Source organism: Myiozetetes cayanensis, unplaced genomic scaffold, assembly GCF_022539395.1.
Source record: "Myiozetetes cayanensis isolate MyiCay16 unplaced genomic scaffold, myiCay2020 scf22, whole genome shotgun sequence".
NCBI lineage: Eukaryota > Metazoa > Chordata > Aves > Passeriformes > Tyrannidae > Myiozetetes > Myiozetetes cayanensis.
Genome location: NW_026087434.1, coordinates 6,350,062 through 6,372,140, shown reverse-complemented (window position 1 = coordinate 6,372,140; position 22,079 = coordinate 6,350,062). Strand labels below are relative to the sequence as shown.

The 22,079-nt window shown below is 47.5% G+C and overlaps 3 protein-coding genes across 3 annotated transcripts; 1 reads left to right on the top strand and 2 right to left on the bottom strand.

Moving 5' to 3' along the window:
- Window positions 1-617: 617 nt before the first annotated feature.
- NT5C (5', 3'-nucleotidase, cytosolic) lies at window positions 618-6,678 on the top strand. Its single transcript, XM_050319146.1, has 5 exons — window positions 618-904; window positions 5,105-5,205; window positions 5,286-5,346; window positions 6,098-6,212; window positions 6,295-6,678. The coding sequence occupies exons 1-5, from the start codon at window positions 629-631 to the stop codon at window positions 6,435-6,437; spliced, it is 696 nt and encodes a 231-aa protein (XP_050175103.1). The 5' UTR covers window positions 618-628; the 3' UTR covers window positions 6,438-6,678.
- Window positions 6,679-7,012: 334 nt separating this feature from the next.
- On the bottom strand, window positions 7,013-10,336 carry ARMC7 (armadillo repeat containing 7). The gene is made up of 4 exons (XM_050319627.1): window positions 10,302-10,336; window positions 9,185-9,489; window positions 8,966-9,109; window positions 7,013-8,046 (listed from the first exon to the last, which is right to left on the bottom strand). The coding sequence occupies exons 1-4, from the start codon at window positions 10,334-10,336 to the stop codon at window positions 7,709-7,711; spliced, it is 822 nt and encodes a 273-aa protein (XP_050175584.1). The 3' UTR covers window positions 7,013-7,708.
- A 2,021-nt stretch (window positions 10,337-12,357) lies between these two features.
- On the bottom strand, window positions 12,358-21,455 carry SLC16A5 (solute carrier family 16 member 5). The gene is made up of 4 exons (XM_050319134.1): window positions 21,214-21,455; window positions 17,818-17,961; window positions 15,938-16,792; window positions 12,358-14,314 (listed from the first exon to the last, which is right to left on the bottom strand). The coding sequence occupies exons 1-4, from the start codon at window positions 21,431-21,433 to the stop codon at window positions 14,073-14,075; spliced, it is 1,461 nt and encodes a 486-aa protein (XP_050175091.1). The 5' UTR covers window positions 21,434-21,455; the 3' UTR covers window positions 12,358-14,072.
- Between the last annotated feature and the right edge of the window lie 624 nt (window positions 21,456-22,079).

Sequence of the window (22,079 nt, the reverse complement as noted above, 5' to 3'; positions counted from 1 at the left end):
TTATTTTCCTCACAACAAACAAACAAACAAAAAAACCCCACCAAACCAAAACACGATCCTAAAAAAGCTGTGAGTCCAGACCAAGGAGTTCTCTGCTGTCCTGGAGGGATCTGCTGCAGGATAAGCCACAGCAGAGGATTTGTATGGAGCTGGTGTGTCTGCTGGTGCCTTTACCACCCTCCTCCTGGAAGAACCGGTGCCTGAAAGCACCCTGGCTTTCCAGATCAGTGCTGGAGAAGCCCTGGCCTGAGGTGCTTAACCTACAAAACTGGATTTGCTCTGACGTGCTCCTCCTTTCCTGCATCAGGGGGGATTTCCCTTATCCCTTTGTCCCCTGGGCCGCGGTACCGGCTGCGGGTAGAGCATGGGAAGTAATCGAATTGCATTTCCTTGGCAATCCCCACACCCAGTGCAACTTTATTAGTGCTCCTTTCTGTTTGCTGAGGCTTTGGCCAAGCCCTGCTGCTGCTGTTCCACTGCCCTTCTCCTGCTGGGAATGTGGGAGCCACATCCCGGCCACTGCGGGGTGCCGGGGGGGCTTTGGGGGGTGCTCTCGCTTTTCCAGGCGGACGCGGGATTGCCCCCGCGGATGAAGCTCCGCCCATCTCATACATATTCATGATCGCTCATGCATATTCATGACCACCCCACGTGTGCCGGAGCCGGGGGCGCTGCCGCCCGCATCGCTCGCGTGTGCCGGGAGCCGGGATCTGGGATCGGGATGGGCAGCGCGGCCAGGCCGCTGCGGGTGCTCGTGGACATGGACGGAGTCCTGGCCGACTTCGAGGGCGCGGTGCTGCGGGAATTCCGCGCCCGCTTCCCGGCGGAGCCGCGCGTGGAGCTGGCGGAGCGCAGGGGCTTCTCGGTGCGGGAGCAGTACCGCCAACTGCGGGAGGACCTGGAGGTGAGTGCGAGCCTCGCCCTCTTCACCCAGCCCGGAAACCTCTCCCTGCCCACCCTGGGTGGGCAAAGGTCAGGGTCGGGTCGGTATTTTTTAAACAGCCACGGCCCCTTAAGTTACCTACAACTTCCTTTGTCCATGTATGGCTAAATGGGATTCGTTTAAAGAATACTCATTTAAATAATAAATCATGCTTTTTTATGTAAAATAGTAACCAAATTCATGCCTACTCTCTATATTTATATTTTTCCTAATTCCAGGAACTTTTGAGCACCAATTGATTAGACTGTCTTGTGGTGACCAGCGGGAAGGGTGAAGCCTGCATTCACAGTATTTTTAATTTTGCGTTTCATGCAGCCTTATTTTGTACAGTGATAATTAGTGACTTCTTCCAGGAGGATCACCAGCCCTTTACAGGGAAACGTGCAGGAACTGGCAAAGGGCAATTCTGTCATAAAACTCTTCACTGTACCATGTTCAGCTTGTTCTTTACTCGTGCTCCTCTTGCTGAGCAGCAGGAGTAATAACTTACCCAAAGCTCCCTGAGTGCTCTGTGAGTGTTAATGTGGCTCCACAGCAGGACAAGAAATATAAATGTTATATATGGGTTTGTACAGCTGATGAAATCCTGTGTCCATATTCCCTCTGCGTGCCCTGACAAGCAGAGTGCACGGCAGGTGATGATGAGGAGCAGCATGCAGAAAGCTCTGGAACACCCTACATCCATGCAAACTGTTGCCATTTTTAATGTCTGCTAATGAGTGAATGAATATCAGAGAGGTTTGCAAGGCAAAATCAAAAATACTGTGAATCTTTCGCCCTTCCCTCTGGTCACCACAGGACAGTCGAGGACTCTACAGAGACAGTGGATGCTGATGCAGGCTGTGCCATACACTTTCCTTGAGAAGTTCATTGCTAATTTTAAGGCCCTGTACTGAGCCTGTAGGTTTTCTTACTGCTAAGAAATAGCAATTCACATTGATTTCCCTCCTGTTCCAGGCTCCTGCACCAGGCTGATGGATGGGAGTGCTGGGTCCAGTCAGCATTTCCACAGGCTCCAAACTGCCCGAGCTCTAATCAATGACTATTGATGCTGAGAAGTTCCTGGACCTAGGAACCTGTACATATAGGGAGTAGGCATGAATTTGGTTATTATTTTACATAAACAGACATGATTTATTGTTTAAATGAGTATTTCTTAAGTGAATCCCATTTAGGTATATATGGACAAAAAAAATTGCAGGTAATTAAAGGAGTCTTGCATTTTTATTTGTCCTTATTTGAAAGGTCTACAATCTGATCTATCTAGAAAATTGTGTTTTGTTCTATTTCTGGCATTCCCAATTCCTAATTTAGTTCATGTTCATCCTGTTTCTCCCCAGACCTTAGGTGTGGCAATGGAATAACCAGATAACTGGTTTGAGTCCCACGCAGATCTGCAGTGATAGAAAGCTCTTATCTTGCTGTTGATTACTAGCCTGGCTTCCTAAGGAAATTAGCTTTATGGAGCTGTGCTGTGTGTCTGTCTCCTCCAGTGAGCTCTGGGCTGCTTTAGCCACAACTATAAAGTTTTTAAGATTTGAAGCTCCTTTGGGTCTTATGTAAAAATCATCAAATAGTTTAAAAATAGAGCCCTTGTTAGTTCTGCCGTGGCTGTGCAGGGTGTCTGCGAGGCAGGGGGATCCCTGTGGAAGGTCCCTCCTTGCCCACAGCTGCAGGAAAAGCTTCAGCAGGAACGAGCAGCCCAGACACTGAGGATGGATTTTCCAGGCTGTGCCGGGGGGTCTGTGGGGCCTCCTGTCCATGCAGGGAAACTGAGCCTGCAGTTTGTCAGTGCTGAAAGGAGGGGATCAGCAGGACACCAGGGATCAGCTGGGCACCAGGCTCTTCGTGGCAGGTGTCGGCTGTGCCCGTCCATGAACTGCCAGGGTGTGGGATACCCTCATGCCAGGGGGTGGGAAGGGCCGTGCTAATGATTTATGGATCGCCTCTAACTGAGGGGTGTTTATGCTCTGTTAGTGCTGAGCAGCTGCCCCTTGAAACTGGAGCCATTACTTGGGGTTTTATTTCTGGTTTGATCATTAATTTCGCATTGTGAATCCATTTTATTTAGGAAGACTTTTAAACCATTTTTATTTTGTTCAGAACTTTCTTTACCGCTCTTGCCTATCTGCCCTCCTGTGTGTGCAGCCATTTTGATAGGGACTTATCTCCCAGGAATTTAGGATGGCCCCAGACAGTTTCAAAGAAGGATTCAACACCTCCAGCAGGGGCAACATTTTCTAGAATTATTTTTAAGTGTCTAGAATTGTTTTTTTAAGTGCCAGCGGGAAAGCTTAGGGATAGAGGTAGTCACTCCAGTTTTGCATCCAAGTTGTTATCTTGCTAATGGAAGTTAAAAGGAAGTGTTCAGCACTGATGGCATGAAAATGAGGAAAGAAAATGGTTTTACTTTCAGTTTCTAGTCACTTTTTGTTTCTTGGGGGGAGGGGGGGAAATGGCTTTAGATCCTAAGAGTCATCAAATCGAATTTCATTTGCCAGCACAGCCAGACTTTTTTGTGACGTAGTGGAAACTTGCCAGTTTCTGGTGACTTGCTGTAGGATAAAAGAGCTTTCAGACACAAGCCCTGAGTCTGTAATTCAATCTCCTTGGGAAGAGCTCCAGGGAATTGTTGCTGGGATCAGGGAGGCTTTGCATGGAAAGAGAGATCTGGGCAGATCTGATTGCCACGTCTGCACCCAGAGACTCCTCAACCTCTTCTGATTTGCGTGTGAAATCAGGTAGTGCTTCCAAATTTCTGGCTGTTGATTTATGAGTATTTGCAGTTGATGATAACTGAGTGAGCTCCAGGATCTGGGAGACTGGTTTAATGCCAGCTCCTTCTCATTGCCTCTTAATTGAAATGGTTTTTATGTTGATGTTCCACTGGTGATGTAGAGCAAAGAGACCATCAGCTGGACTGTAAAGCTGCCTTGTGCAATTTCTGAGCAAAGGCTGCAGCCTGCCTTTGAAGAATACTTAACAAGAATTAAGTTTTCAAAATTGTTCAGTGGCATGGGAACGTAGGACTTTAATGCTCGTGGAAAAATGCTGTTTTGACACCTCTGAAGTTCACAGCGTGACTCCAGGGAAGGTAAGATTCGTGTGTCTCAGGGTAGAAGAGATACTGGAAGTTTAACCTCTCTGTCTGAGAGTCAAACCTAAGCCTGGAAGTGGCCTCAGCACTGCTGTGGGTCCTTTGCTATGATGGGATGTGTGATAAGGGGAGAGAAAACCCATGGGCTGTGACTACTCTGAAACACTCTGATTTAACACAGGTCACTCTGAACAGTCAACAGAGAGCAATCTTTAAAATTAACTAACCAGAACTGGATTCAAACCAATGAATTTCCTAATAATAAAATGTATGAAAATGTCTTATCAGTAAATTAAAAAAAAAAAGAAAAAAAGGACTAGAAGGTCAGTCCTACTTAAAGGCAGGGGAATTGCCCTGGAAATACTGCATTTCCTTTTAAAGGTCATAAATGCCACTGTGCTGTATCATATTAAATACCTTTCTGTACCATTTTTTGGGTACTTTAGCCAAAATGGGATAACATTGCTCCTCCAGTAATCTTGTTTCTTTCATGTTTACACTCACTTGCTGAAGGGGTTCACCCCAAATGTGTGGGTGTGCTGCCCTGGCCAGTGGCACGGTCACCACTTTGCCCTGCTTGTTCCAAAGGAAAAGAGGGATATTGGGCAGTGCCTATGTCTGCCCAGTTGTCCCTGGTAAATTCCTGAGTCATCAGCAAATCTCAGCCAAGCATGGCAGAGGAGCAGAAGCCTCCAACTTGTTCCTTTGGTTTTCACAAGAGTTAGTCCAGAGAGACCTGCTGGGAAGGGTGAGGAGGGAGCTCTCCCTCTGTCAGAGTTCAGCGATCCCAGCTGTGGGTCACGGCTGAAACAAACCCAGGTCAGGGTCAGCTCTGCCTCCTCGCTCCGAAGGAGCCACCAGGGAGGGACTTCTTGTGTGCCTGAGCTGGACTTTTCCTGGAACCCACAAGGTGAGGCATTTTATAATCCACTCCTGGGGGGAAGCATCACCTCCCTCTGCAAAGGGAGCCCTTTGCTGGCTGTGGCACACGGGATAACTGGAGAACTGCTGGGACATTTTGGATCACAGCACAGGCACTGCTGACTGTCCTCTGCCTCTTGCAGGCCAAGGTAGCCAGTGTCTACGAGTCGCCTGGCTTCTTCCTGAAGTTGGATCCAGTTCCAGGAGCCCTTGAAGCTATGAAGGAGATGATCCACATGCAGGAGTAAGGACACTCTGCAGCCCTTCTCCATGACCTTACACACTGTCCCCCCTGACTGCTAATGAAGGCTGTTTCCTTTTCAGCACCCAGGTCTTCATTTGCACGAGTCCTCTCCGGAAATACGAGCACTGCATCGTGGAAAAGGTGGGAGAGAATTTGTTTTGCTGGGTTTAATGGTGCTTTTGCAAGGCCTTGCTCTTTCATACCACCTAAGATGGAGCCATTCCTTTATGAAGGCAGTGGCTGCTCCAGCTGCCAGGCTTCCCTCGATCCCTGTCCGAGGAACAGCTGCCCAGGCACGGAGCAGTAGCTCAGGATGGGGAATCTCGGAGTGCCACAGGCTGCCAGAATTACTGTGGAGCACGTGAGCCCTGGGCTCTTGGAGCTGGGCTGGGCCCAGCTTGTCAGGAGGCGATAGCAAAGGAACTGTTGTAGTTCCCCAGGACAGGGTATTCCCAGGGGATTCCACGCTGGAGAACCCTCAACCAACAAAACTTTCTGTCTAAATCTGGAGATTGAGATACCCAGCTACCCCAAAAAAGGCCAATGCTGAGCCGAGGAGGCTGTGGTGTTGGAATTAGTCCTATTTGCCACTGGCATGAGAACGGAGGGGGGACTTTGGTCACTGGAGGGACTTGGATGGGCACAATCCACGTGCTCTGGGCAAGCGGCCAGTGCTGCTCACAAACTCAACAGCAGCATGGCCAGGGCAGTGCTGAGTGAAGGCTGCCACAGGTTAAATCAGTCCTGGGCAGTAGCCAGTCTCCACGTGGGAATTCCTAGACATAGCTGTGGGCTTACAGGGGAAAAAATGACTGCGTTAGGGCTGACCTGGCACGAGCAATGTGCAAACCGAGCCTACAGCTGGATTTTCTCTTACTCCTTGTCTCTGCAGTATAAGTGGGTAGAGAAACATCTGGGGCCTGAGTTTGTGGAGAGGATTATTCTGACCCGAGATAAGACCGTCGTAGCTGCTGACCTGCTGTTTGACGACAAGGACACCATCCAAGGTTTGAACAGCGCTTCCGTCGCCGGCTGTTGGCCGGGGAGTCACCCCCAGCTGACTCCAGTTTTCCCCTTTTCCCTCCCCAGGCGCAGAACCGAACCCGAGCTGGGAGCACATCCTGTTCACCTGCTGCCACAACAGGCACGTCCAGCTGCCGGCCCCGCGCCGGCGCCTGCTCTCCTGGGCGGACGACTGGAAGGCCATCCTGGAAAGCAAGCGCAGGCAGTAGGGCAGGAAGGGGATGCTGCGCCCTTCCCAGTGCCAGGGAAACCCATTCCCAGGAGCCAGGGAGCACCGACACCTCAGGGTCAGCTATAACAAGTGAGCTGTCCCTGTCAGACTTGGTACAGAGCTGGCTCTCCCCGGGTTTCTGGAAGATTCCTCTGCACTCAGTTCACCTCTGTAGCATTTGGGTGTTTGCTGTTGGAGAAGAGAAACTGTAAAACACAAGCAGCTGTGGGTTGGTTGGATTTTTGTGTGTCTGTGTTTAACCTCACTCCTGTTTGGTTTGTGCTGTCTGGGGGTGGAGAGGAGGAAAAAAAGAGGAAGAAGGAAAGCTCTTGAAACTTGAGCAGACACAGCGTGGGTGTCTGTCAGTGGGCACTGGGCTCAACAGCCAAACCTTCTAAGTTTTATGTATTTAGCCACCCTGGCTTTTGGGTTTTCTCTTGCCTCATTGGCTGATCATGAAAGGAGACCAAGCTGGCCTCGATTTCTGGCCCATGTGCTTGAGTAAGAGTGGGCAAAGGCTGCAAATGCTGCAGAAAAATATTTATGAGCTCATACAGAACTGATTACACAGCATTCAAGTTAATGTTTTATTAAGAGAAGGTTTTACAGGACAGCAGCTCTCATGAGCCAGACTGCTGTGAACCATTTTTTTTTTTTAAATCTTCACCTTCCTCACCAGTGGTAATGAAAGAAAAACAACTTTCCACTTCTTGATTTAAAGGATAGTTACAGCCTGCCCTGTGCAGTGACTCAGGTGCCTATGCCACGATAAGAGGGTGGCATAACTAGTTCCACAGGGATGGAGAAAGATTGTGAACTGCCACGGCAGGAAAACACCTTCTTTCTCTGCAGGAGGAATAAATTTCTGTGACATTTTGAAGTCATTTGAGTTGACACTCCGTGTCAGTTGTCACTGACACTGAAGGGGAGAGCTGCAGCAAAATCAGCCAGGAACTGGAGGGGATGTAAGCTGCTCAATAACCCAAGCAGAAAACCCCCCACTGCTGGGAAGCGTTATCTGTGCAAGCTGAGTGCTGGGCTGCACTTGGCAAACTGCTTTCCAACAGCCATGAGCTGCTTTATTTTAAATATTTGCTGGCAGTTTTAGCTGCATGCTCGGCCCAGCTGCCATGGTAGTGCTGCACCATCATCTTTGTTAACTAAACCCCAGTGCTGGTAGGACCAGCTTCCCTCTTTAATGTGTTTGACACGCTCCTGACCTGCTGAGCAGAACGTGAGAACAGAGGGCGGTTTCCCTCTCAAACAGCTTCAGTCCTTGGGGAGGGGGATCCCCAGCGCCGTGTGTTTGCTGAGGTTCCTGGCCTCCTCCACCTGCGGAGGCGAGCAGTAATCCTCCAGGAACAGGGTTGCCAGGTTGCTGAGCCGTCTGTTGGCCGAGAGGGAGAAGCGGAGCATGCACTCCACCACGGGCAGGGCCGTGGTCTGGTGCCGGGACTGCGGCGTGGTGAGGAACATCAGCGTGGTGACAGCCGACACCACGGTCTCCTCGTTGGGGCTGGACAGGCAGTTGATGATGGGCTCCACCCCGTTGGCCTCCAGGATGTACTCTTTGTTAGTTTTATCCAGGCACAGGTTACAAAGACCACCTGAAACGGCAGAATGAAGGGTCTGACGAGGCAAGCTCTCCACACCCTGGTCTTTGTCACAGTAAGATTCAAATTCAAGCTCGTCCTGTTTCTAACACAGAAATAAGTATCCAGATTTTCTGGGAGGTTTGGATGGAAAATTCTTGACGGCTCCCTAGGCTGTGTTTTGTTGATGCTTTCCAGAGATTTTCCAGCAGCACATTCCTCCTCTTGTGTGTCATTAGAGGGCACTGTAACTGCTGCACATAACTGCTTCCACAGAATGATTCCGGCATCACTTATCCCTAACAGGATACAAGCCAGCAGTTTACTGCATGTGTTTTAGAAAACCAGAGAATGGACATAACAGTGTTGGGCAAGAGGCACAGAATGTTTGAGCTTGAAACTTTGAGAAGCCACAAACCTTAAAATTCAAGTATATTTATTATCATCTCATAGAATCCCTCACAGGATCTGGCCCCTTAGCTTAAGTTCAGACCATAAAAAAATCACAATAAGGCAGTTTCTCAGAGAATTTATTAAAAAACGTCAAGTAACCATTCTAGAAGACCAGCTGTCAATAGTAGGATGGTAATGCTGGACCTGTACAATATACCTGGCAAAATTTATGTATTAATTATTGCTTCTCTATAGGAGAGATTTCAGTAAAAAGTCAATCAGGTAGTGTTTACTTACAGTCTGAGGGGAAAACCCCAAAATCCTTTCAGAAAGTGTCTTCATTAAGCTCTATCGGGAAAGGGGGGGCACATACCTGCCTCTGATTTCTCTCCCTATTCCACACATTCTGCACTAAACGAGGCTTCATCAGCACATTTATTTTTTGGGGAGGGGAGGATTAACCACCAAACCAGGTGTGGGACCTGGTGTCCCCCGACCCTCCAGGCAGGTGCCAGCTGAGGGTGTTCTGGGCAGCCCTTACCAATGGCAAACTCCACGAGGGTCTCGTTGTCCTCGGTGAGCATATCCAGGAACAGATCCAGCACCTGCAGCTGCCGCAGGTACTCGTAGTTTTTGGGATCGTAGGCGAAGTTGGCCAGGTTCGCCAGCACCTGCTCCTTGGCCTCTGCAATGGAGAAGCGTCAGGCGTGTGAGGAAACACTCAGCGTGAGGGGAGCGAGCGAGCAGCGGTGTTTGTTACCTGGGCTGTCCGTCACCTGGAACTCGGTGACGAGCGCCTGCAGGTACTCCAGCCGCCCCAGCTCCATGGCGGGCCCGCCTGTGGGACACCTCGATGGGCTCCCCGTTCCTCTGGAGCCCCGGGCAGTGCGGATCACGGGCAGTTCAGGGGCCGGGTGTCCCGTGGGACGGGGACAGACCGGCAGCCCCAAGGCAGACAGGACGCTCCGCCGGCCGCCATTTTGTGGGCGTGACACGGCGGGAGCGTCTCCCGCAGGCGGGGCGGGGCGGCCGCCATTTTGTGGGCGGGCGGGGCGGGTCCGCTCCCTTCAGGTGTGGGGGTGGGCGGTTCCTCCTCCCCTAGATATAAATTAATAACATATAAAGTATATAATATATACAAATATATATATATGTCAACATCAATATATAAAAATGAATGACCCCGTGTCGTGGTGTTTCGCTGTGTTTCGTCATAGGGCAAAGCTTTGCTCTGGGAAGGAGCTGACCCTTCCTCATTCCCCAGGTAATCACTCAAAGAGTGTTCACGCCTGTTTATGTTTTCCTGCTCAATCCCAGTCCTGCTCTCCTTCCTATCAGCTGTGGTGGTACCGCGCGTTCCAGTTTAAACATGGGATTGCATCTCGAAGACTATAAGAAGGACGAAGAAAACAGATTTTTCTTTTTTTTTTCCTTTTGTAAAAGACAAAAGGATTAGAAGCTGAGGGGGAAAGGTAAAACCGGGGTGCAATACACGCCCAGTGAGATAAACTACCTGGAAAAAAAAAATGAAGCAAAGCCGACGAGTGAATTAACACAGATGCAGGTGATTCCACCCTGGTTTACAAGGGGCACAGAGCAGAGCAATTCCCTGGTTCTGAACTAACACAGTTCAGCGGAACCACCGCGATTTTACGTGTTGCAACTGGGTTCAGGTGTGATTCATGTAAATATATATGGTAAGAGTTCATAAACATCATAAACTTGGGGGGAGGCAGGGAGTTGGACTTCCAGAAATTTGCATTGCTTTTATTGAAGCAATTACATGGACAGAGGTTCTTCTGTGGATAAGGAGGGAACAGGCTGTGAGTACGTGTTGTCTTTTTTTGTTATCTCAAGAGCAGTTGATTTTCACATACAGCAAATTGAATGTGCACCGACCCACCGAACTCATGGCACCAGTGACGAGGGTGCTGGGCTGAGAAACCTCTCCAACCACACAGCTGGGGGCACAAAATATCTGCCCGTGACCACGTTCTGTAGAAGGATGAGCAAAGAAGCTGCACTGAATGCAGCTATGCTAAATATTTTAACATGGTAACAGCAAGGGAAGACAGGGAAAGTGAAATTATTTATTTCTACCTGGTCCAAAAAGTTGGACAGGCCTGTGCTAGCAACTTCAGCTCTTAGCGTAATTATCCACTGAAGTCAGTACCTATTTATATGTATATATACATATCTATATTTGTGTGTATATATATATGTATATTTGAGTAGATATATATATGTATGAAAATTATAAGCAAAGGTGCTACGGGACTATGTTAGAATGTTTTGCTACTCTAGTAACAAATCTCTTCTAATGTGTGCCTTTGTAAGTGGTAAGTGTTGACATACTTTAAAGCCACATCTGTCATTAAGTAGAAAGTGAATGAGTAATATGAGAAAGCAGGAGCAGAGAAAGCAAACACAGGGGAGTCAGTCAACACAAACAGAGCAATACTGGGATTGGCTAATGGGGGAGGAGAACTGTGTGTAAAGAGGAAAAATGCTATTACTTCTCTTTATAAGTACTGCATTTACTCACCCAGTACTGGCTGTATAATTTAATGGTCTGAATGCTCCAAGCACTTGCTGTTTGCTGGAGTAGTTTGCACAGTGTGGACTGGTATAGCCTGGGTAGATAGCACACCAAAGGCAGAATTCAGGGAATTTTCATTTCTATTAGTTTTTTCTTTTCTTGCATCTACGAGCCAGGTCTGCAAACAGCAAGCCAAGATCTTAAATCAAGTGATTCTGCAATTCTGAGGTTTTTTAAAGTGTGTAAGTTTACTGTGACTTTTATTTGGGGTTTATTGATATTAAATATTAATAAATAATATCCACATTAAATGCAAATATTAATATTTTCCACATATTACATTAGCAGAGTATTTAAGGCTTTTAAGGATCGCCATCTGGCAATATTTCAGTGTGAACTTCCTGGTGAATGTTTCATTTCAGCAGGAAAAGGTGCTTCTTGCACTTTTGTTTTCTCTGCTATGGCAGCTCAGACATCTTAATTCACCTGTGGAAACACAGCCTAAAAAGCTACCTCTTCTCTGTGCAGAATTCGGTTCCAACCTGTGGGTTGTGGATTACTTCTGAGGGGTCTGTGGAAGGTAACCAGGGGTGACAACCCTGTTTTCAGGCAGCTTAAGTTCTGTAAGGCTGTTAGAAAGGTTGTAGTCAACAAGCTGAGAAAACGTTAAAATGATGGATTTATGAATTCATTGCTCTTCTTACCAGAAACACCTCTCTGGCTCTGCAAATAAGTCCCAGTGACCCCAGTGATGAGTCTGGGAGTATCAAAAAGCAGTTCTAGCAAGCACTCCCCTGACTTTCCATCCTTGCATTTCTGTGCATAGAAATGACTAAGAAATAGTCAAAACAGTTTTCTTTGGTGTGGGGGTAGGAGCAGCTGATCTCTGTGTCAGCTTCAGCTGGGAGTACCTGTTATTTTGTCCTCCCTTCCAAGGAAGCACAGACTGTGCACGTCCTTTCTCATGAGCCATCCGGAGATAAAGAATTGCAGGGAGAGCAGTTGCTCCACGCAGGAGCTGCATTCCCTTGCTCCTTCAACTAACCTTTGTTTTCCTGTAATAAATTTTGATGGGTTGTAGCTTTCACCATATCTTACCTATTTTGCACAGGACATTTGGGGTGATGGGAGGATTTGGGTCCATATAACCCCATATTTCTGTAAGAATACAGAAAGGGAATGTAGAAAGGTGAAGAGAATTTAAAATTTGAGAATTACACACAGAAAATATGTCAATCTGTTCAGCTGCTTAGCTCTTTATTTGCAATAGCTAGAAGAGATTTGGGACTTGATCCTTCTTCATTGTTTTTTGGCAGGGAGAAAGCCCCATCATTTTCCTAGGAATGTACAACAGTCTGTTTTGGCAAGTTGAGAAGCGCCAGTCCCTGTTTACTTCGTAGCTATGGACGAGGTAAGCATTACGTAAGTTAATAAACACACTTGATGAGAGATGAGATATGGATATCACTTACTAATCATCTTATTTAAATATGGGTTTGATCAGGAAATGCAAAGTCTACTGGTTCCATAATCCTAGGGCGAAGATACTGAGCTGTGGAAGCAGGAATCCTTCTGAAGGGCTGATACCTCCTCCGTGTAAGGCCAGCTGGGAAGCCACTGTAGCCTCTGAAGATCTTGAGGTCAGTTTTCCAGTAGTTTCATTCAGATTTTCGGTTGGTTGGCTTGTTTTGTCTGGGGAGCTGTAATGAAAACTGTGGGTTTGTCGGTAGGAATCTGTCATGGCAGTTCTTAGATAGGCACTGCAGTTGAGTTTGATATCGCAGGTCTCAAGGTAAGCACTGTACTTCAGTTGAAAGCTGTTCCTTCTTCCATTTCACTCCCATTTTATACTCCCATCTTTCCAATGGCTCTTAACGCGTTGAGTAATTTTCACCCGCCGTGTTTCGTGAGCTCTTACCTGCATCTGTTGGATCAGGGATTATACAGAATATGAACAGTTTGCACCTCAAGCTGATGCTGAGGCTGATGCAGCCACCACCTGAGCAGTGAGAAGCCTAACTCCTGGGAATGGAGCAGGAAATCCCACCTGCAGTCAAGGCTGTAAAGAAAGGAAAGTTAGCAACACTGGCTTTCCTCAGTATACCTTCCCCCACAGATTTCTTTGTAAGTGCTGCTTGTGCTTACAGGAAATATAAGTTATGCTTGTACAAAGTTCTCTATAATGAGCATGCTGGTGCAATTAAGTCTGACAATCTAAGATTAAAGAGCTGAATTCATATCCACAGTTGCTTTGAATTTGACCCTGTAAAAGGAGGCATACACTTATTCTTAGGTATGGCAGCACCTTTGCTCTCCCCCCCAGATGGGTTCCAGGTAATGCTGAAGTGTGTTTACACAAGCCATGAATCCTCTTTTATGATATATCAAGCAGCACTTGAGATATCACTAGTTATACAAAGCAGGCACTCCAAGTTTTGGTGTTTTTTCTTTTTTCTTTTTGATGCTCTGGAATTGAACCTTTCAGGCCTTGAAACTGCCCTTGGCATGATGAACTTGCGTATATACCTTGTAGGAGAAAATAATTGCTCTTACTAGAGACTTGTCTGAGTTCTGCAACCCACGCAGCTGCTTTCAGATAGTATTTAGAGACGTGGGAAATAATCCCACTGCTGCTGTAGAAAGTGTTTGTCTTGCCACCTGCAGCATGGGAAGCAACCAGGATATTTGTGCACCAAAATTACAAGTGAAAGAACTACCCTTGTGCATAGCCATTAATCCATACTGTCCAGCATTTCCAACCGAAACAGGCATGTGAAATTCCAATGATTTCTTTACAGGCAGTGACTCAACCCAGTTGAACTGACACAGCTTTTTGTCTCCTTCTGTGGCTGTTGTCCCATGGTTTGCTTTAGGAGAGCACAGATCTCTCTGTCCTTCATCTCCTTGGCAGGTGCTGGGATCGGGGCTCATCCCGTGGTCTGGATCCTTCTCTTGGAGCCTGACATGACCCCTGGGAGTAGAAGTGCAGAAGGAAGATGACAGCAGTGGAAAGCAGACGATTTTTTTCCCATCCGCCATCAGTGCTGGGCCACGGGTAGCTTTGTCCAGACCACATCGTCGTGTTGCTCTTTTCTTCCCTTCTTTATTTTCATATGCTGGTGACGTACACGACTGCTGGAGGGGGTTGGCTTTCAGCCTGTGGATCACTTGGCGTTTCGCTGTACGGGTATCTGGAGGGATTACTCGAAGGTCCTTTGGAAGCCTCTCTCAGTTTTGTTTTTTTATCCAGAGCACAGAAGCTGAGCCCCATGAATAATGCAGAGGAGATCAGGAAGAAGCTGGAGGTGTAGAAGACGTAGCGGAAATCACTGGTTATGTCTACCAGGAGACCTGAAATAGAAGCCAAAGAGAAGATGCACACTAAAGGCATAAATTTACACCAGTGTTAAATAATTCAATAAATTGCCATATACAAAAGATAAGCATTCTCTGATGGGTTAAGTTCTCTAAATTCTAGGGGTTGCTTGGTTTGGGATTTTTCTGTGGTCACCATTCAGGTGATGTTTCTGCTTCTGTTGAAAGTATTTCTCAATACACAAAGAAATCAGAAAAGAAAGGAAATTGTAATTTTCCCCCAACCTGCTGATTCATTTAGTTTACCCAGCAGAGAACCCCTGTGCCACTGCCACTCGCTGGATTTTGGAATTAATCACCCTGTTACATCCTAGATCAGAAAGCAGAAGAACTATATTGAGAAATATCTCAAAAATTTACATATTAGGTTCTCTAAACTGAACAACTGTCTCTAATACTGTGTAATGAGGGAGGAGAAAATTTCACAGCACAGCAAGGTTATGACTTACATTAAGCAACCTCAATATAAACCTAAATATAAACCATTTAGAAGTCTGATATATCAAATAAGTAATTTTACACAAATGTTAGAGATGAAAGGCAATACCTGGCTCAAATATATGAAGCCTTGTGTAAGCTGCTTATTTATATGGAAATATTGGAATAATGTTTTAATTGCCTGTGTCTTTCAGTAAAGATTGGTGATGTTTCTTTTCATAGTGCACTTTTCTGTAGCAGACTTTAGGACTTCAAGTAGAAATGGTGCTGCTTTTACTGTGCTTTGTTTTGCCCATCTGCCCCTTCCATCAGAGATGTCCAAGAAAGGACCTTCTTTGCTCTTTGAGAAAAGTGACTGACACCAGAGGGAATACCATGAAATATGGTGCATGTCACCATCACATTATTGGAACAGACAGTATTTTCCTGCTGAGTATCCACAGTTCATTGCCTAGAGAGGAGAACTAAAGCCTCAAGTGAGGATTCATGCTCAGGTTGACATTTGTTTCTTAGTCTTTTGAATTTGCTGCTGTACTGCAGGAGCAGGTGCATCTTGGACAGGTCACTTAGTGGTATTTGGAGTGAACTGTGAATAATTTATTGGATTGAGGGTCATAACTAGCTCCTTTCTTGTCTCCAGAGAAAAAATAATATGCTCCAGAACTTGGAAAGAAGGGAAAACAGAAGCTTTTACTATAAGGCTTTTGAATAATGTAAGACTGGTAATAATTCTGATCAGAGTTAATTTGTTTAGTGGGATGTTCACAGTTCCCTGAGACTTTGTGGATAGAACAATGCAAACTGACAAAGCAGTGAAACACTTCACAGACACCAAGATCCTACCACAGTAATTCCTCTCTGCTTCTTGCCACTCAGTGGACAAAAGCTCTCATTGCTCCCATACCTGTCAAATAGATTATCAAGTGAGTATTTTTTTCACTGCCTGCTGTTGTTGCAGTTGAATGACCCTCCTTCAGCTGACAGAAAGGGCTGATCATTCCTTGCCTACCCTCCTTTTTATATTCCTCCTATTGCACAACTCACCTGCCTGCATAAGTTTGGAAACTCCTTCATTCCCCTTTTCTAATTTCCCAAACACTTGCCACCAGCTCCGAACTCACCGTTTTCCCTCCAGCTTTTCCCTTTCAAAGCTCCTCTCACCTGTGAGTGGGGGCCCGATGAGGAGAGTGATGCTCTCCAGGACAGTGAAGAGCCCCAGAGCACTGGAGAACCTGTCCATCTCCACCACATCCATCAGCACCTGGAAGACGAGCGCCCCGACCCCGCTCATGGCGATGCTGAGGATGACGCAGTAGAGGATGAGGACTCTGAACTCGGCTGAAATGATGCAGATGAAGTTGCTCAGCCCGCAGAGCAGCACGGCCAGGCTGAACAGGTAGATGCGCCTCCCCGTGAAGACCCTGTGTCCCGAGAGCAGCCCTGTGAGGGGGCGGATGAAGATGTTGATGAAGCCGATGACAGAGATGAGGAGAGCTGCCCTGTGCTCCTCCACCCCGTTGTGGATGGCGTAAGGCACAAGGTAGACGTGGGGCAGCGCGAACCCCATCATCATCCAGGTCACTCCAATAGTGTAAATCCGGTAACCTTTGTTCTGGCAGAAGATGTCAAAAGCCAGGTACTTCTGCAGCACCTGGAGGCACGTTGTCCTTCTGGCGTGCTGCTGGAGCGCAGGGTGGGGAGGAGGCACCCCGTTGGACAGCTGTGCCTCCTCTGCTCTGCTGCCTGGCTCCTCTCCAGGCTTGGATGGCTGTGGGAGTGACCCAATGGGTCTCATGATGGCTCCACAAACACAGCAGTTCAGGAGGATTCCTCCAAAGATGAGGAAGGTGTTTCTCCAGCCCATCTCATCCAGCAGGTACTGGGACAGCAGCGGCCACAGGGTGAAGCCGAGGGAGACGCCGGTGGAGGCCACGGCGTTGGCCAGCGTTCGCCACCGCACAAAGTAGTAGCCCAGCACAGTCACCCCTGCCTGGAAGCTGAAACACGATCCCAGACCTAAAGGTGAGAATGAAAGGGTAAATGACCCCATGCGATCCCTCTGTGTTGTCTTAAAGGGTGAAAACAGCCCAAATGCAGGGTGTACCCACAGGTGATTTCATCTGCCACTGAAGCATCTCCTCACCTGTCAGGTTGCACAGCCCTCAGGGGTTGATTAACACTCAGAAACCCACACCAGGAATGGAGAAGGATGTGGTGTGTAAATTAAACTACTTGTGTAGTAAAGTTGTAAACTACTTAGGTATGATAAATATACTGACCTAACTGACATTTTTCTGGGCCGTGTTGCCATTCCTAAAGTTGTTATGGAATTGTTCATTAAAAACTTGGGTTTGGTACCACATGCAACAAGCAGTGCTGCTTTCCTGACACTTTCATCAGGGCTCAGGGAGTTGCTTGTTTTTCTTTCTATGCACTGGCCACAGCTCAGCTTGCAAGATCCACCAGAATTGGTCCCAAAGTAAGGAATTAATCTCTTTGTGTTATTAAAAACCAAGAGTTGAACGTCAGTCACACAGAAGAAATATTTGGAAAGGAAAAGTTCCCATCTATTACTTCTGTTCAAAACCAAGATGGTCTTTTGTTAGAAAAAGTTGTTTCCACATTTCCCCAGATTGGGAGTGGTGAAATATGAACCCAGGAAAACTGGGAAGGACATTATCCCAACACATTATGTTCCAAGATTAAAAAAAAAAAAAGCTAACAAAAAATCCAGCTTTACTGAAAGACAAAAGGCCAAGAAGCTGCTAAAAGGAACAGACATCTTTGCTCTCCATTTTGCCCTCTGGAGACCTGTAACTTTTTCCAGAGAGAAGCATTTCACAGTGAGCTTGGATGAGTACAATTACAGGGGTGTGAAGGCCAGGTCTAGTGGCTGTAGGATTCCTGCTGCACTGGGGGATGTTGCCTTCTCCTTTTTCCCAGATGAATGGAAAAACGTGAGCACTTAGTGGGGATCCTCCCCGTCCCCTTCTCCCCAGCACGCACACAGCTGGCTTTTCCTGCTGCTCTCTGGCACGTACCGGTGATGAGCCCAGCCGTGAGGTAGAGCTGGCTGATGGACTTGCAGAAGGAGCTGGACACCATTCCCAGCCCGCTGAGCAGCCCCCCCAGCATCACGGCAAACCTGCAGTCAAACCGCTTCACCAGGATGCTGCAGAGGGGCCCTGGAAGCAGGGAAGAAAAAAGGGAAGCAGTCAGTGAGGAGGGAAATATTTTGTACCTGCTGGATTGCTGCAGTTGTCCAAATGATTTAGTCTGGAGACCCTGAGGGTTGTCCCAGCAGCTTTATGTAGCTGGGGGAGCCAGGAAGAGAAAATACACTCCCTGATCCTCCCAAGTACTTGGTCAACTTGCTAGCTGAGGGAAAGGCTCCTGAGATCTGCTGGGCTTTGGCCATCAAGTAGGATGTGATGGATTTTTATTAAAACCCTTGGAAATGGACTTTTGCTGTATTCTGTGAGATTGTGGTAAATAACTGGTTTGTTCACAAAATTAAGCAGCCTTAATTTTGGGGAAGGGAAAGATGAGTTCAGACCTGCAGACCATCAGTGGGAAGAATGTGCTTCTCTCTGCATGCTCTGGCAGAAGAGGATTTGAAGGTAGAGTTTCTTTTCCTGTTCCTTTGAGGATCCTCAAGATTTTCCAGGTTTTATTGATCCCCCCCCCCCAATTCTGAACACATGAGGTTATATAAGCAAATGCAAAATGACTGCAAGCTGCAGAATGAGGAGTCAGTCAGTGCAGAGAAAATAACCTGTGGCATATTTGTGACCTAAATCAATGTCTGGTTTGAAATAAAATCCATACACTCAAGTGAACAGTGGAACATTATTAAAATTAGGAGTGCAGCTGTCTGTATTTCGATCTGCTTGGGAGATTTTCACCTCAGACTTCACTGGCCTTTGAAAAAGTGTCCTGCAAACGTGACTGGATTATTTTTCCTCCTGCTGAAGACATTAAGGATGGTACTGCTGTTCAAGCAACACAAGTAGCCAGAAGGCATAAATTAAACACTCCAAAATAATGAGATTGGCTCTAAAAACCATAAGGGTTTTTCATTATTTGTTCCTGGTAACTTGCTGTCTGTGTTTCAAACGTTATTGCTCACTTGCCTGGGGCTTTTGTGCTTTCCTTTGTGAAAATAATATCAACAAAAGTGCTGCATTTATGTGAGTCCAGAAATGTGTGCATGAATATCCAGGAGCAGGAACCTGTAAGGGCCTGAAATCCCCTTTTGGAGGTAGATGTAGGATCCTGAGGTCTCTTGAATGATTTTATAGCAAAATAATCATTAATGGCTTTTACCTAGGAAGGTAGCACAGGTAATGAGATATTTGGCTGAGGTATGAGCTGATATTTGTGCTGTGCCCTTCCCTGTTTCCTTCCACAGCTCTGTGAAGCTGCAGCCAACTCTCCTGCATGGAATCTTCTCCTGGCACTGTCCACCCCGAGAACGGGTTGCTCTGACCATTTCCCCTCCCTCTTTACTGATTTTTGCAGCAAATATTATTCTCCCCCCCCCCCCTTTGGTTCCTCTGAATTAAAAAGAATAAAGGCAAAGAAAAGAGAGAAGCTCCTTTAAGAAACACAGGTGACAGCAGGGTGCAGTTTGGGAAAGATTTAAGTGCTGAGATGATGGCTGTAACCAGAGAACCTGAATCAAAGGGAGCCTGGCCCATTGCAAAGGAGATCAGAAGCTGCAACAAAAGCCACACGTGCTTGGCCTGAGAGGGGGGGCTTTGATCTTATTATTTTGTTGGTTTTTTCCTTCCTGGTTTATGGTCATGTTACTCCTGCCTTGTGCTACTGGGGAACAAGAACAAGCCCCCCTGCGCTGTAACAGCCTGCAAGAGGAGACATAACTGGCACAGAAAGTACAACCCTCTGGCTGTGCCCTGACAAAATCTATTGTGGATATCATTAACAGGAGGCTATTCTTTCCTTATGTAATTTATAACCTTTGGATCAATTAATGGGCTGTATTTATATCAGTTTTTATTGCGGTTCCAGCTTCCCACACAACAATTACTTCATTAAAGATGATTGGATAATTGATACTTTCTTGTGGATACGGCCAGAGTTGTCCCTCCTGGATATGTTGGGACCAAGTTGCTCCTGAGACCATTTCACAGAACCAGCAGGTCCCAACTGGATCCTTCCCACTAACCACAGCAGGACCACAGGGGATGGCAGGCAGCACAGGGAATGCCCACAAGCGTTGGAATTTGAAACCCCAAGGACACTGCTCTATTTCTGCTGACTCGCAGTGAGGATTTTTCCCCTTCTTGCTTCCTTTGTAGTCTCTTTCCATCTGCACCTTGATATTCTGGACCCAATTGTTCCTGCTAAGGTGCAAACTTTCAATTCCGTGCCAGGTGGATCTCAGCCAAGTCCTGCACAGGAGAGACTGAACCTGCCACAGCCTTCACACCAGCGTGACCCTGGGTCCTGTTTCTTTTTAATATATAATGTAGTGTCAACTTTCACCAGCATGGGAAGGGAGCAGGTATGAACTCCAGGAGCAGCTTGGATACAGGGACAACACTGGGTACTTTGCTTCCTTTGCCTGGTGGGGTTTGGGTCATCTGTTTATCAAATGAGCACAGGAGTTGCACATGGAGGGGCCACCGAAACACGGACCACTCCTTGGGAAGCCCTCAAGCTGCTGGGGATTTGTTTTTCTCCTCTTTGCAGAAGTAGAAGAGAATTCCCCCATCTGTGTGTGCAATCGGGGACTGCTGTCCTGTGCTGCTCCCACATTTTCTTTGTGGATGGGGAAAAATACCAGCGATTCCCTCCACAATCCACATCATAGCACAACCCCCCCTCCACACAGAGGGTGCCGCCTGACCCACATTCTGCACCGATCCAGCCCTGCTCTTGTCCACCCTGAGTGGGTGTGAGCTCCTTGCCACCGCCCAAAGAGCTGCTTTTAAACCTCTGCCTCAGCTGGCAGCTTGGAAGGAGCTTGGCTTTTGGCCTCTCTCCAGCCCCGAAGAACACAGTTGTCATGTGGCACTTGGAAGGAGATGTGCTCTCGTGGACAGAGGATGAACCAAGAAAGCACCCAAGCTCCAGCACTACATGCCAGCTTATTCAAGGAGCTGCTGTGGGAAACAACTTTCTATTATTGCTGGTCTGGAAAAGCTGGGCTTGAGAAAGGGATTCATTTTCTTTGACAAAGGGTCTTGGTTGACTGTGGGAGTGACAGGAGGGTATCTGTGGGCACTTTAGCTTTGGGCTGCGGGATCCAAGTGGCTGGGAGATGCTGTGCAATGCCAACCACTCTGCTCCACCTCCTAGTTCCTTCTACTGCCCACCTAATGAAATGCTAGAAGTGTCCTCGTTACATCCCCCCACCAGCAGCACAAGGACAGGAGGAGGAGGAGGAGGAGGCTGTTCCCTGAGTTACTCACCCCCTCCATGCAGCACGGCCACCATGATGGACGGGAACCACGACGTCTCGCTGTTGCTGGCATGGAACTCCTGCTGGAGGTCCGTGAAGAAGACCCCGATGCAGCAGGGGAAGCCCAGTGTCAGAGCCTGCAGCACCACTGCAGCCAGCAGGACCATCCATGCCCACCCCTGGTCCTGGGGCTTGGCAGCGCCGCGTCCTGCTCCTCCTCCTCGGGACATGGCAGCTCCTTTCTCCTCCGAGCCAGCCCGCTGGGGAAGGGAGTGCAGCTACCATGCAACCCTCAGCCCAGCAAACAGGCCTTCAGGGAAGGACTGACGGTGTTCCTGAGGCTCAGGGCACTGGTGTGTCCCACACCTTTTCCAGCCGACACTCTAAACTTCTTGCTCTGCATTTCTTCCAGCACCTCCCTTCCTTCTCGCCACAGGATCCTGGCACCAGATAGCTTAAGAAACAGCTGCCTTCTCCTTTTATATTTCACAAGACTGTGACCACAGCCAGGTAGAGGACAGGACCACACCTCCTCTGGGTATGAACTGGCTTTACCTAGTTCCGCCCTTATTTTCCCTTTCACCTGCTTTCATCATATGGAGTCCCCTTGCTGGCAATTGCTAAGGTCACTCAGTCCCCACGCTGAGAAGAGGAGGAAACTGCAAATGCCAAGAAAAATAGAAACATATAATGGTTGCGTGTCGCAGCAGAGGTCAGTGTGAACCTTTCAGGAAAATTTTACCTACTTACAAAGTGCTAGTGGTGCAAAAACATTTTGAAGCCATTAACTAATTAGCACCCGGTGATGGCAGATAGGCTTTTGCTCTACCTATGTTTAGGTCTAGAACTTCTGAGAGATCCCAGTTTTGATTTCTC

Bases quoted from the DNA above. Each gene is read 5' to 3' on its own strand.
- ARMC7 (XM_050319627.1), bottom strand. From the start codon at position 10,336: ATGAGTTCGGTGGGTCGGTGCACATTCAATTTGCT. The intron at 9,490-10,301 runs GTATGTGAAAAT...CCACACCTGAAG, and splicing joins CGGTGCACATTCAATTTGCT to GGAGCGGACCCGCCCCGCCC. The intron at 8,047-8,965 runs GTAAGGGCTGCC...CTGCCGTTTCAG, and splicing joins CCTCGTGGAGTTTGCCATTG to GTGGTCTTTGTAACCTGTGC.
- SLC16A5 (XM_050319134.1), bottom strand. From the start codon at position 21,433: ATGTCCCGAGGAGGAGGAGCAGGACGCGGCGCTGCCAAGCCCCAGGAC. The intron at 17,962-21,213 runs GTGAGTAACTCA...CCCTGCTTCCAG, and splicing joins GGCCGTGCTGCATGGAGGGG to GGCCCCTCTGCAGCATCCTG. The intron at 14,315-15,937 runs GTGAGAGGAGCT...CTTCTATTTCAG, and splicing joins CATCGGGCCCCCACTCACAG to GTCTCCTGGTAGACATAACC.
- NT5C (XM_050319146.1), top strand. From the start codon at position 629: ATGCATATTCATGACCACCCCACGTGTGCCGGAGCCGGGGGCGCTGCC. The intron at 5,206-5,285 runs GTAAGGACACTC...TTTCCTTTTCAG, and splicing joins GAGATGATCCACATGCAGGA to CACCCAGGTCTTCATTTGCA. The intron at 6,213-6,294 runs GTTTGAACAGCG...TTCCCTCCCCAG, and splicing joins CGACAAGGACACCATCCAAG to GCGCAGAACCGAACCCGAGC.